At 45.1% G+C, this 13,144-nt stretch overlaps 1 protein-coding gene across 2 annotated transcripts in view; it reads left to right on the forward strand.

The window, feature by feature from the left end:
* TMEM91 (transmembrane protein 91) overlaps positions 1 to 13,144 on the forward strand; it is a 266,695-nt gene that overhangs the window by 198,529 nt on the left and 55,022 nt on the right. For both annotated transcript variants that reach the window (XM_086936788.1, XM_086936787.1), the window contains exon 2: positions 11,994 to 12,553. In XM_086936788.1, the coding sequence (XP_086792914.1) occupies positions 12,107 to 12,553 (447 nt within the window). In that variant the 5' untranslated portion in view covers positions 11,994 to 12,106. The remainder of the gene's footprint in view (positions 1 to 11,993; positions 12,554 to 13,144) is intronic.

Below are 13,144 nucleotides of genomic sequence, written 5' to 3' on the forward strand. Positions count from 1 at the left end.
CAAAACAAAAAACAAGCATTTACAATGCAACGGTCTCGCCTTTGCAAAAGTTAGAGATATTGGCATTGTAAATGACAAACTTTTTATTTATGTGTTGGTTTTGAAAACAGATAAATAAATGGCATTGTTATTTACAATGCCAATAGCTTAATCTCTGATAAATGCAAGACCTATTGCATTTGCACCCACACAGAGCCACACACACAGAGCCACACACACACAGAGACACACACACACACACAGAGCCACACACACACAGAGCCACAAACACACACAGAGCCACACACACACACACACAGCCACACACACACACAGCGCCACACACACACACACAGCCACACACACACACACACAACCACACACACACACACAGCCACATACACACACACAGAGCAACACAAACAGAGCCACACACACACACAGAGCCACACACACACACACACACACAGAGCCACATACACACAGAGCCACACACACAGAGCCACACACACAGAGCCACACACACAGAGCCACAAACACACACAGAGCCACACACGCACACACACAGAGCCACACACACACACACACACAGCTCCACATACACACACACACACACACACCCACACACACAGCCACACACACACACACACACAGCCACATACACACACACAGAGCAACACACACAGAGCCACACACACACAGAGCCACACACACACGCTGAGCCACACACGCTCACAGAGCCACACACACACACACAGAGCCACACACACGCAAACATACACAAACCAAATCCACAAAACAAAAACACATCATCTCCGCAACTCCAAGTAACACAACCATTAACAATCGAACAATTAAACAAACACAATAACCACTAAACAGGAACGGCCACGAGTATTGTGTGGAAACACTGGAGGTCCGTCGGAGCCATAAGACTGACGACGCGTAAATAGTGTCGCCCAAACACCGACTCTTGGCGGGGGGACAACCTGCGCCGCGCAATAGAAGCCGAGGAAAGACTACTGGCTCGGCAGCTCCAATAATGTTAGGACAATGAAAGGGGAATGACACTGCTGCAAAGTACATTTCAAGCGAATTAAGCAGGATGCTGAAGTGAACGTTCCATCTTTCCACCTGCATTTTTAAGTACGTGCACCCCCACCCCCAGATCAGCCCCCCCCCCCGCACCCTCCCTCGCCAATCTACAGTAAGGTTCAGACGGGCACATTATTTTTAATCAGAACTCTCCCCGGGTCAAACGGTCAGCAGGGGAATATTGATTAAAATGGTCTCCCTCACACTACACTTAAATATTGGAGGGATTCCACATGTTTGTACATGTGGAAAAAAGTACTGAACTACGTTTCTCTAACCCTTACTGAAAAAAAGAAAGAAACTGTATAACATCTGCCCCCTTCATATTATTATTACTATTAACATTATGTATATTAATAATAATAATAATGATAACAAGCAACGAGGGGGGAGAGGGGTGAGGAGCTCACGCACACACATGCAACGAGGGGAGTGAGGAGCTCACGCACACACATGCAACGAGGGGGAGGAGCTCACGCACACACAAGCAATGAGGGGGGAGGGGTGAGGAGCTCACGCACACACAAGCAATGAGGGGGAGAAGGGGGTGAGGAGCTCACACACACAAGCAACGAGGGGGGAGGGGGGTGAGGAGCTCACGCATGCAGAAGCAATGAGGGGGGAGGGGGTGTGGAGCTCATGCACACAAGCAACGAGAGGGGGGAGTGGGGTGAAGAGCTCACGCACACAAGCAACAAGAGGAGAGGGGGGTGAGGAGCTCACGCACGGAGAAGCCATGAGGGGGAGGGGGGTGAGGAGCTCACGCACACAAGCAACGAGGGGGGGAGGGTGTGAGGAGTTCACGCACACACAAGCAATGAGGGGGGAGGGGGGTGATGAGCTCACGCACACAAGCAACGAGGGGGGGGAGGGGGTGAGAAGCTCATGCTTGCAGAAGCCATGAGGGGGAGGGGGAGGAGGAGCTCACGCACCCACAAGCAACGAGGGGGGAGGGGGTGAGGAGCTCACGGTACCTGTAACTACACATGCGCACACTCCAGAAACACAAATAGACCCGAATAGAACTAGGAAACTACCACAAGACTTTATAAATTAGAGGAACATAACCACGGGAACTAAAGTCCAGCAGGCAGACTAATTCTAGCTTTGAGGATCCCACAAACTACTAAACCAACCACCATTCATTGAGAACGCACCCACTTAAGTTCAGCTGTAAAGAGCAACAAATAGACAAATCTAACAAGCACATGAAGGCATCGACGACCTTAAGGAATCAAACACTGGGGCCATTTAGTTCGTTGAGGAACTGCACGTAGCACTACTGGACTTCTGATTCTGAAGCGTATTCACACAACACTCGACCATAAGGAAGGTGGAGATTCTCCGTTCCCACAGTCCTAAACATAACAAACTACAACTGCATGGACGCAGATATCGCAGATATCTCACAAGTATCCCCGAACCAGTTAAAATCAAACACCCACAAGGAGCTAGTTTAAAACAGCAGCAGAGTACAGAAAAGCTCAACCACAGAGAACTGAAAAACAGACATGTTACACGTTTTAAAACTAAACAAAGAAACCAAAAGCGAATTATACGTTAATGCCATCCGGGCTAAAGCTTCGATACTCAACAACAACACAACCACTAGGTTAAAAACACTACGGAAAGTTTAATATATCTGGTAACCGAATACAGACCACATAGCCCACCAAGCACATTTTCCATGAGACATAATCGCGGTATATATAAACAATCCCAATTTCACTTCCACCTACCGATTCGGCGCCCGCAGCCGCCAGGATGGCGCAGGGTGCCAGAAGTCGCCACATCCCACTCAACGGGCACAATCCAACACAGGCACAGATATAAATATATCCCCAGGCGCCAACTGTCTCCGGACAGCGGGGGTCCACTGCAGAATCAGCGGCGTTCTGTAGGCATGCGGTCTTTGTGAATTTGTGTCCGCAAATGGACGCCTGTGCTGCTGCTGCTCCTTGGCGAACGGATGGCGGATCACCCAGCAAATGGACTCGGTCAACACCGCTTGCACCCCACTGAAGTTTGTCTCTGAAGTCTGGAGGGTCGGGTCCCAGTCTGAACTTCTGGGAAAGTGACCTCGCCCCCCAAAAACACCTAGCAATAACCATTGGGTCGGCACAGTGAGGTCTTTCAAGGCAACAGAAATCGTGCAGCCCATCCCGGCAACAGACACGTTAGTAATGTAGAAAATACAGCCCTGTTTAAAAAAAAAAAGGAAACGCCCAACTCTGCATGACGCAGAAAAAGGGGCGGAGCTTAAAAAAAACAGAAATGCCCACAAATCTGCTCCCAGAATGATTGACACATCTCTCTTCCAATGGCTAGCCTCCATTTATGGAGCTAGCCAATGGAAGAGAGAGGCGGGTTAAAGCCCCAGTACTGGAAATCAAAAAATCTCGGCTGCGCGACACTGCTGGGCAGTGAACGCCAGTCGAGACCTAACAAATGAGAGAAAAAACACACCTGATCCCGCTGCATCACTGCACGTCTGGCTCCATTGCAGGCACAAGCTCCCAGACTGCCCTGCGGCCAATCCTGATGCTGCTCTCACAGCATGTGAGCAGCGTCAGGAATGGCCTGAGCACCCTTGATTTGAGCTCCCAAAGAGACTGGGAGCCCGTACCTGCTGTCTCCAACCCAGCAATGCAGCTAGGGTTCGAAATTGCTCAGTGCACATGACTGTTTGGCCTGCCTGATATGGCGAGCCAAAACTTCATGCGCACTGACAGCAGTGCACCTACTTCTCCCCCTTGTGCATGTAATACCCATGGCTCCGCCCACTGGACTGCCTGGTATGAAGAAAGATAATACAAGAATAAGCACGCTTTATTATTATTTTATTTTTCAAGTTTTTCAGCTGCTGCTGCTGGCACGGGAGGGGGGGGGGACGCTCCTCTGCCATAGCGGAGGAGCCTCCACTGAGACATTTTATGGTAAGCTAGTGCAGAGGCAAGGCAACTGCCTGTATCATGAGATTTCTACTCGAAATACAACCTTCGGTACAAAATTATAAGCAAAGACACATACGGGTAAGCTGTGTAAAATATGTCATTTTAAAGAATTACTAGATTTAGTACAGTTTTGGCGAGCTTTCTGGCTTGGGGAAGGGTTGTATGGTAGGCATGTGGGGAGGTTTAGGTGATTTGGTGACATAGTGGGGCCAAACGAATTGGGAGAAACTCCATTCTCTGGCAGGTGAACTTAGTGTAGCAGCATTTCAAAAGTGAAACAGATCTCTTTGTGTATTTTTGTTGCACCACTCCCACTGCCTTCTCATCAGTAGATTGGAAACTGCATGCAACTAATCCGTAAACAAACTCTAATAAGGTTTTGTAATACAAGTCTAACTGAGCCGTAGAGGCAGGCATAGCCGGTACAGGTAAGAGTGGTGAGGCGGCGCAGAGGGAAGGGAGTCAAAAGACGATGGGATAAGGGAAATAAAACCACTTACCTTGCGCTCACTGGCAAGGTAACTGGTTTTATTTATTTATTTTCCCTATCCTGTCATCTGTCGACTCAACCCCCACCTCGCCTGTGCCCCGTCCCACTGCTCTTACCTGTACCAGCTGGGCCTGCCTAGTGTCCGATCAGAGCAGGTCATAGACTGAGTGTCTGGAGCTAGCAGGGAGAAAACCGATGCAAAGGTTACATCTATTGTTCATTTAGAGCCTGGAATTGAGGTCTTTGTGCAGGCCGTAGTGTAGGTTGTCCTATCCTAGGTGGAAGCACAACAGCCCCAAACTCTTTTTCGCAGATATACCATGCAACATTTTCAATATCTAGTGGCATAGAAGGGCTTTCACAATATTAGGAGGGCAACCTAATTTCCTTGTTCATATTGAACTTTCCAATTCGAATTGCATGTATCTGTAGCCACTCTTTTGTTTTCAATTACTTCCCATATCTCGTTTTTCAATTAATTTCCAGATGTTGGCATCTTTTTCCATTACATTCTTTTTTATTAGGTATCCATTTACATCACATGTAATATAGACCCAGTCAATGCGTTTCATCCATTATAGGAACTTCATCAGAACAATTTGATTTATCCTCCTTCTCAAAATTCTTCTTTTCTATTCATTCCCGTTTAATCGTCTGGGCTCCTTTCAAGCAGCATTTCGATGTGTCTGTCCTAGTCCTATACTATCAATCGAGGATGTATGACGTTACAACGCATACTTTTACCACGCATACCATTACAACGCGGTATTTACAACGCATACCGTTACAACGCATAGCGCTTAGAGGTGCTGGATAGTGGTAAGTATAATTTTATATTCCAACTCCAGTCCCGTGGACACTAGGGAAGGTGTTGGAAATAAAATTATACTTATTCCCTACCCTAGAGCGCCCCCCAGCGCAATGCGTTGTAATGGTATGCGTGGTAATGCCTGCGTTCTAATGGTAGTGCGTTGTAAAAATTCCGTTGTAAACGTTGTATACCATCAATCGAATTGGAAAGTTCAATGTGAACTAGGAAATTATTTTTCCCTCCTATTATTGTGAAAGCATTTACCAAGGATTGAGTTTTGTGGAAGTGGGAATAAGAGAAAACACCACTGCTGGCTGTCTTTTTGAAATTGGCATACAAAGGCTACCATGGGGTCTAAAGCACGATAGGAAAATGGACCTCCACATCCTGGTTGAGTAGTAAAAACAGTCATAATTGGAAAGGAATGGGAATCTCGGGCTCCTAGGACCTGATTCAGGTGCAACTCCTGTGCTGTTGATAGGTATGCCCCTAGATGTACCCCAGTAAGTTTTCTTTTCAGCATTATTTTAGCCCCTCAAGTTCTCAGCTGTGAGGCTTCGTGAATGAAAAATGATAGTCTGGCCCATTAACCCCTTTCATGCTGATGACGAGCTCAGCTTGTCATGAGGCACAGCGCTCGTATGCTCATGACGAGCTCTGCTCATTATGACTACACCCATTTATATTGGTCCTCAGCACAGAAGAAATATATGTCAAGCAGCAATGGTGTTAAGTACCTCCAGAAGTAGGCTTCATTTCACCCTCGGGGAGAATTCTCCCTGCTGGAATCTGTAGGTGAAAATTGAGTTGATAATAGGGATAAAGTATTGTTCCATATGCTGGATGTTGAGGTCTCTTGCTCTTCATGTGAAATCCCACAATGGTATCCACAGCTCAACCGTTACCCATGAGACAAAGAGAGAGAGGGTATGTGTGTGGGGGCCTGTGAGTGTGTGTTTATGTATATTTTGTGCAAGAGGCACGGGCATGTCTAAGACCCATGACTAGTGGGCTGGGTGCATGGCTGTGTTTATACTCTACAAAGCAACCATTCCCATTCAAGTGTGTTTCTGTGTGTTGTTTAGGTTATGTTGCCATGGCTGCATCAGGGAAGCTCTTTGGTGTACATTGTTCTCTTCACTTCTTCTGAAAGGTCTTCATAGCCGTTTCACCTCTCAACCTCACCCTGATTGAGGGGAATAACATGATTTGCTGCAGTCTAGATTGAAAGGTCAAATTAACACAAAGTTAAATACCTCCCTTCTTGCATTCCCTAGGAAGCTGAAGACCTGGCTTTTCGAGTAGTCTCCCTAGGTGTGCCTAAACCCACACCTGCTCAGCCCCAGGTGATAGTGCATTCAACAAATCAACCGAACATAATAACATAACATAGGGCTGCCCGCCTGCACACCTGTCTATTTGCTGAATACATGTCTGCAATAGACAATACTACCACAGCATGAGCTGCCAATGAAGAGAACCTGGCAGTAATCCAGAGAAGTTGACTGAGTGAGGGATAAACTAAAGTGGAGGAGCAGATAAAGTTGCCCAAAGAGAATCTCAATGATGAATGACTAAAATGCAAGTGGAGCACACACCCTCGCTTATGACAAACCTGCGATGGCAAGAGTTTTTTGGGGGAACCCATCAAACATGTGGAACACCGTTCCTATAGTAATAAGGGTGTCCAACAATCATCTAGAATTCAGGAAGGCACTAGTAATGTAGCTGTTGCCTTAAACATGATGCATCTCGCCTAGTTTACAAAAAGTGTCTGTAAGCATTCAGGAACTGCAGTCCCATAAGCTACCCACTTTCACATTCACTTTCATGCATAAACACTGCAACATGCTTGCCTTGACACAATTCTAACACACCTCCGAACCTCAAACAATACCAAATATACTACTCTTAGGATACACTATGATCAAGCCCTCTGCCAGCCCAGCATAACAATGCACAGCTGACTTGATCACCTAGAAAGTGTATTGGGGCCATTTAAGGGTCTGAAGCATTTTGAAATAATACAAAACAATTTTGTGATAATACTGACAACTAAGAGCCTGATTTAGAAAAAGATCCCAGGGTGTCATTCATTTTTTAAAATAGGTACTTTAGGGAGGATTTATTTTTGGAAAACAAGAGGATTGCTGAGCAGCTGCCTATAACAGAGTAGTCCCTCACGAAATATTCAGGCACAGAGATCCTCACCGGGCTGACGTACATCTGCAAATATGGTGACTGGTAGGTACACTGCCAGAGTGGTGGAGCTAATGACCTCCAGTGTCCTGGCAGATGGCTGGCCAACTGCCAAACTCTAAAACAGGTCCTAGGTTTTTTTAGCATTACCTCGCCATGTAACCACCTTTTTCACTGTCTAGTCCTGGAGAGGATTTACTTCTGCTTTTTTTCATACTTCTCTGCTATCTCTATCCCACTTACTCTTTTCTGTCACATTCACTTCAACATCCCCTGACAAACTCTACAAGCTTAGTCATCAACTGATCCCTCCACGTTTGTACTGATGATTCCTCAAGCTTTTCCTGTTATCCTATTGCATTTGGCATGTAAGGAGATTTTACTAATTTATTTGATCTTTGTGGGTAAGGATAAGCAATGTAAAAATAAATAATAAGGAAATATCTCTCCACTATGACCACCTTCCACCAGATCCCAAGCGCAGATTGGCAGTCTCAGTACAACACACAATTATCCTTTCCTACAGATAAATTGCTTCCTTATGCCGCCTCTTCAAATACTCTAGTGGTGGTGGTGCTTAGGTGTGTGGACTTATAAATATGCATATAATCATATATTCTTGTTTCATCCTTGTGCAAATATCTTTCCTTTGGTACGCCATGGACTGCCCGCTATTTCAATGGGGTTGACAATTTGAATGGTAGTGGATGGTTCATTTGATTTACTCAATGCGATATTGGTGGTATGTATGAATTTAATGAACTAACTATAAACAGTACCAACTATTAGTCAGACCAAGCATTGTATTGATGAGGACCTGGTATGAGCAACCGATATCTGCTCACCAGTGACACCTAGTGGATAGAATATGACATTGGAATTTGCATAATGGTTTTTAAGTGTTCACTACTGAAAACATGATTTGTGACTTTATTTGCAGTAGGAACATGAGGGTAGTTTGAAACCCATGTACGGTGGTCAAGATGGAATTAGTAAAGACCATGGTTGATGAGAAGACTAACTTCCTCAGGCATCCAACGAATGCTGGAGTGGTTTGGCACAGCAATAAGCAGTTTCCTTCAACTGCTCCAGGAGGACTCAAAAAGAGCATGTGTTGTCCCTTTTTACCAACACGCCAATGATGAAGAGGCTTACAACTAGAGGCACGTAAGCCCGACATTGGTAGCCGAGATTTTAAAGAAAATCTTCATGCAAGAAGTAGTGATGGAATAAGATCTAAAGCAGAAGGATAGAGGCTTGGTGGCAGCATACTTTTCAAAGGGGAAGCTGGTGTCAGTCAAAACTGGAAGGTTTCTTGATTAGATAAGTGTGATCTTGGATCAAGGAAGAATCATGAGGAAAGGTTACTTGACTCTCAACAAGGGCTTCTAAGCTGTTCCGCACAGGTCCTTACGCAAACAAAGCAACCTCAGTGTGGGTCATAGGGAGGTGAACTTGATGAGTGGTCAGAAAGGTGGAACCTAAGACTTAAGGCAGGTGTGTTTAAAGTCTTACCTGTAGTAGGGGTGTCTCGTAACAGTACAACATTTGTGAGAGGGGCTTGGAGCCAGCAAATTAGACATGGTTCGGCAAAATTGCAAAATGCTTTTCGTTTTGAGTAAACAATTCGTATTAATTCAAATACATTTCTGCATAAAAATTAGAAGCAAGGACGTGCTCCACATACAAATATCACATGCAACCTCAATCGGAGACTGATTCAAACAGAAAGGTTCTCACGGTATACATCATTTTCACTGCTCCTGGGAGGCATGTTTGTCTTGACCAGCCTCCAGCCAGCAAAATGTATACAGAAAAGTAGAACCAGAAGAAAAACCGGGTCTGGTGGCTCAGTGGACTAATGTGTCTACTGCAGGGGCCTGTGTTCAACCTCATGGTCACAGGTTCAAATCCTGGCGAGTCAACTCAGCCTTTCATCCATCTGAGGTCGATAAAATGAGGACCATTGGGTAACAACAAACATCTGTTATTCAGCGCCAAGATACCCGTAGTGGTGCACATGCTCTTTAGAAATACATGTTATGTTAAAACAAAAATGATACAAAACATGCAAACCTCTTCAAAGAGGCCCTAAGCAGGGTACTGCTTACGAATAAAAAATGTAGGCCATTTCATTTGGCTAGCTTATCAAAAGACTTCAATTTCCAAACACTGCAATAAATCAGTGTCAAAAATCAGGAAAGAAATAGGGCACAGAAGCAGCCGTTTTACTATCTTAAAGAAACAAGTTATGTTACTGTTGTATACATCATCAATAAGGCTTCCTCTGGTGCAGCCGCGGACGGCAGTGGGAGTACCTGCCGGGTTACCAACAAGACAAGGAAGGTCCAAGGATTCCAAGGCTAAACAACGCTTAATAAACTGCTTTTATAAGTAGATGGAGACACACTCGAAGCTCTGGACCTCTTGAGCTTCATAAAGGAAGGCAAGTTTGAGAAATAGAGAGTGTGTATTCCATGAAAGATCAAAATTGTACTTATTTGGATAAATATCCGTTCTTTCAAATTGTCATATAGAAGACAGAACTACTTCAAGTTGCAGTGTGACATCTTTGTTATTTTGTTGTGAGACATGGACAGCCGACACGTGTTTCGCCCCCTATTGGCGAGTTGCGCTGGGGCTTTCTCAAGGCTATTTACACATATATAGCGTATATTGTAACTGTTTCCAAATTGTCAAAATCCAAAAGACAAGAGTTTCAATACTCGTAGAACAAAATTCTTCTGTAAGTTTTCAAAAGGCTGACGAGTGCAGTTCGGTCCCTGCTCGCGGCTCTCGGTATACGAGTAGGTGTATGGGTTGAATCCCGATTTTCCCGTTGTCTATTGCCAACCGGAAGTTAAAGTAAAATGGATTTTGACAATTTGGAAACAGTTACAATATACGCTGTATATGTGTAAATAGCCTTGAGAAAGCCCCGGCGCAACTCGCCAATAGGGAGCGAAACACGTGTCGGCTGTCCATGTCTCACAACAAAATAATAAAGATGTCACACTGCAACTTGAAGTAGTTCTGTCTTCTATATGACAATTTGAAAGAACGGATATTTATCCAAATAAGTACAATTTTGATCTTTCATGGAGTACCTGCCGGGTGGTGACGTGGGGAGGGGGAGGGGCAGGGTGGGTGGTAGTAATATGGTTACTTATCTGTAAACCTTCATAATCCATAGATTACTGCACCCCACCCTGCCCCTCCCACCGTCACCGCCCGGCAGGTACTCCCACTACCGTCCGCGGTTGCTCTGGTGCATTGGGCAAATTCTACAGGCCACATTTATAAACTGATTGAAGTACAATATAGATAGACCAAAGTAGGACTAGACAATTAGTGCCTGATTACAAGTCTGGCAGTCAGAGGACCGCCAAACTCATGGTGGAGCGGTGGTGGAGGTTCAGCCACTGCCGCACCGGCGGTCTGAGAGCCCCATTATGATTTGGGAACCGTCATTCACTGGAGGTGGCATGGATGTCAGGAGGCCGCAATAAGCTTAGCTCGTCAATCGCGGTCTCACCAAGCATATTACGAGTTTCTTCTCCTCTAGGGTTTTCATGGAGGATCCTCCTCCATGTAAACCTTGGATGAGAGGAAACGAAGGAGGTCTGACAGGGCCCTATGTGCCTCCCCCACTTGTGCATGCACAAATGTTCCTGCACAGCATAGACTTTCAAATCCATGCCATGCAGGAACCTTGTGAGGCGTTCCCATAGCTGTGTCTTTTTAAAAGGCACCAGGGCCTTTGAAAGAGTCACCGTCTTGGGAACACCACGCCACCCATCCGCCAGACTACAAATATTTTGTAATATGGCGGGTGTCGTGAGTCTCTGCTTTTCGGGGGTGCGGCGGTGGAGTACCGCCCACACCGCCGAAACTCGTAATAGGGCAATTTCTGTTCTGAAAATCAGTAGATCGATAAAAGGACTCGATCCATGTAGTCTAAAGGAGAGATCTGAGTGGAGAAAATGGCAGAAACAGTGAGAAGCAAGACCTTTCCTGCAGAAATGTGGCTCAAGAATAATGAATTTAAATAAAACATTTATTTGGTTTGCGTCTGAAGTGTAATAGTGGAATTTTCTTTAAGGAAGGGGAGGTAAATGCTTAAAGCTGTCATCCAGTAAAAATGAGGGTGACATAAATTGAAACAAAAGATGAAAAGACATAAGAAAAAGAATTATGAAAGTGTATGACCAAAAATAGTCATTAAGACCAAGGAGAGTTTATAATGCTCCAGAAGAAAAAGAGATGGCCAGTGTATTTGGGGCTGCTGGTTTGCTCTTAGGGTCATTGTTTGTATACGTCAACTGTTTACTGTAATGATGAACACTATAGTGATAACATGAATCACAGCAACAGAAAGATTATGTACCAAAGTATCTAATTTTGGTACAAATGGTAAAACATGTTTCCACACAGGATTAACTTTTGTTTTTATTTTAATCCATAGATGAGGCGTGTGGTTCTCAACGTTGGAGCAGAGGACGTCCCTTGGCAAGTGGTTGGCACAGTTGATTCTCCGTAAGGCATTTGGTACAGATCTGGCTCTGTGCTGGTGCCGTAATGGAAAGCATCCATGAACTTCAGCACCCCCTGCTGGATAAGAAAAGCAACTCCACGGGCTCGAAAGCCCTGTTGATCCAGGAGAGTGACTCGTTCCCAGACAAGGCAGGCTTTTTGTCAGGGCATGTCTGGAAATACTTCCCGCACACGGCCTACCCCGGTGCTGAGCTCAACGGCAAACTGACCCAGCAACTGCTGGACGCTGGTACCTTGCAGAGGACAGTGGAGCCCTACTGCTCTCCTGAACCGGGGCTCTACCCCGATTTAGCGCTCTGGAAATCTGGGGAGCCCCAGAACTGGAAGAAGAAAGACTATATTGAAACCACATTTGTGGACACGGACAGCGGGGTAGTGGAAAACGGGGACCTCTCCAAAAAACTGTTGGCTGATAAGGACATTCACACAGTCTCCTACAACGTGGGGGACACGGACCTCCCGGAATTAGAGGTAGGTGATCTGAGGCGGACATTGGTTCACATGGGAGGAGAAGTGTTGTATTTGTAATTACATTCATATGGCGCTTACTAACCCTGATGAGGAGCACTTTTTAGGTGAGTAGCACGCTACTCCTGAACCCAAAAAGGATTAGTAGTGAATTAGTATAGTGAAATAAAAAAAACTAATTTGAGCGGTGGACATGTTAGTCTGTTATTTGAATTGAAAAGGATAGTGGAGGGATAGAAAAGGGAAAGGTTTGCATTTAGATATCTTGAATCAAGCAGGCTTTTGAAGACAGTTGGCAAGTGGCGTCCGAACTTTGAGTTTATTCAATGTGAATCTTGTTAACATCGCAGTTAATTGAACAATACAAATAATGTAGAGTAGTTTAAAAAAAACACTGCATTGACTGTGTTTTGTAAGACGTTTACTTAAAAAATCAACTTCTGTAGAGGGAATATAGGCACAAAATTGATTTTGGTGAGCAGTCGGCTATCTCACTGGTTGTGCAGGAAGGTGTTACAGTTCTAAAAACTATTCGAAACAGTTAGATGTCTATCCTGATGTTTCATGTCTGGGTGTCTGTCTACTACTTCCAGG

The sequence above is a fragment of the Lissotriton vulgaris genome, chromosome 9 (genome assembly GCF_964263255.1).
Source record: "Lissotriton vulgaris chromosome 9, aLisVul1.2, whole genome shotgun sequence".
In the NCBI taxonomy this organism is placed as follows: Eukaryota; Metazoa; Chordata; class Amphibia; order Caudata; family Salamandridae; genus Lissotriton; species Lissotriton vulgaris.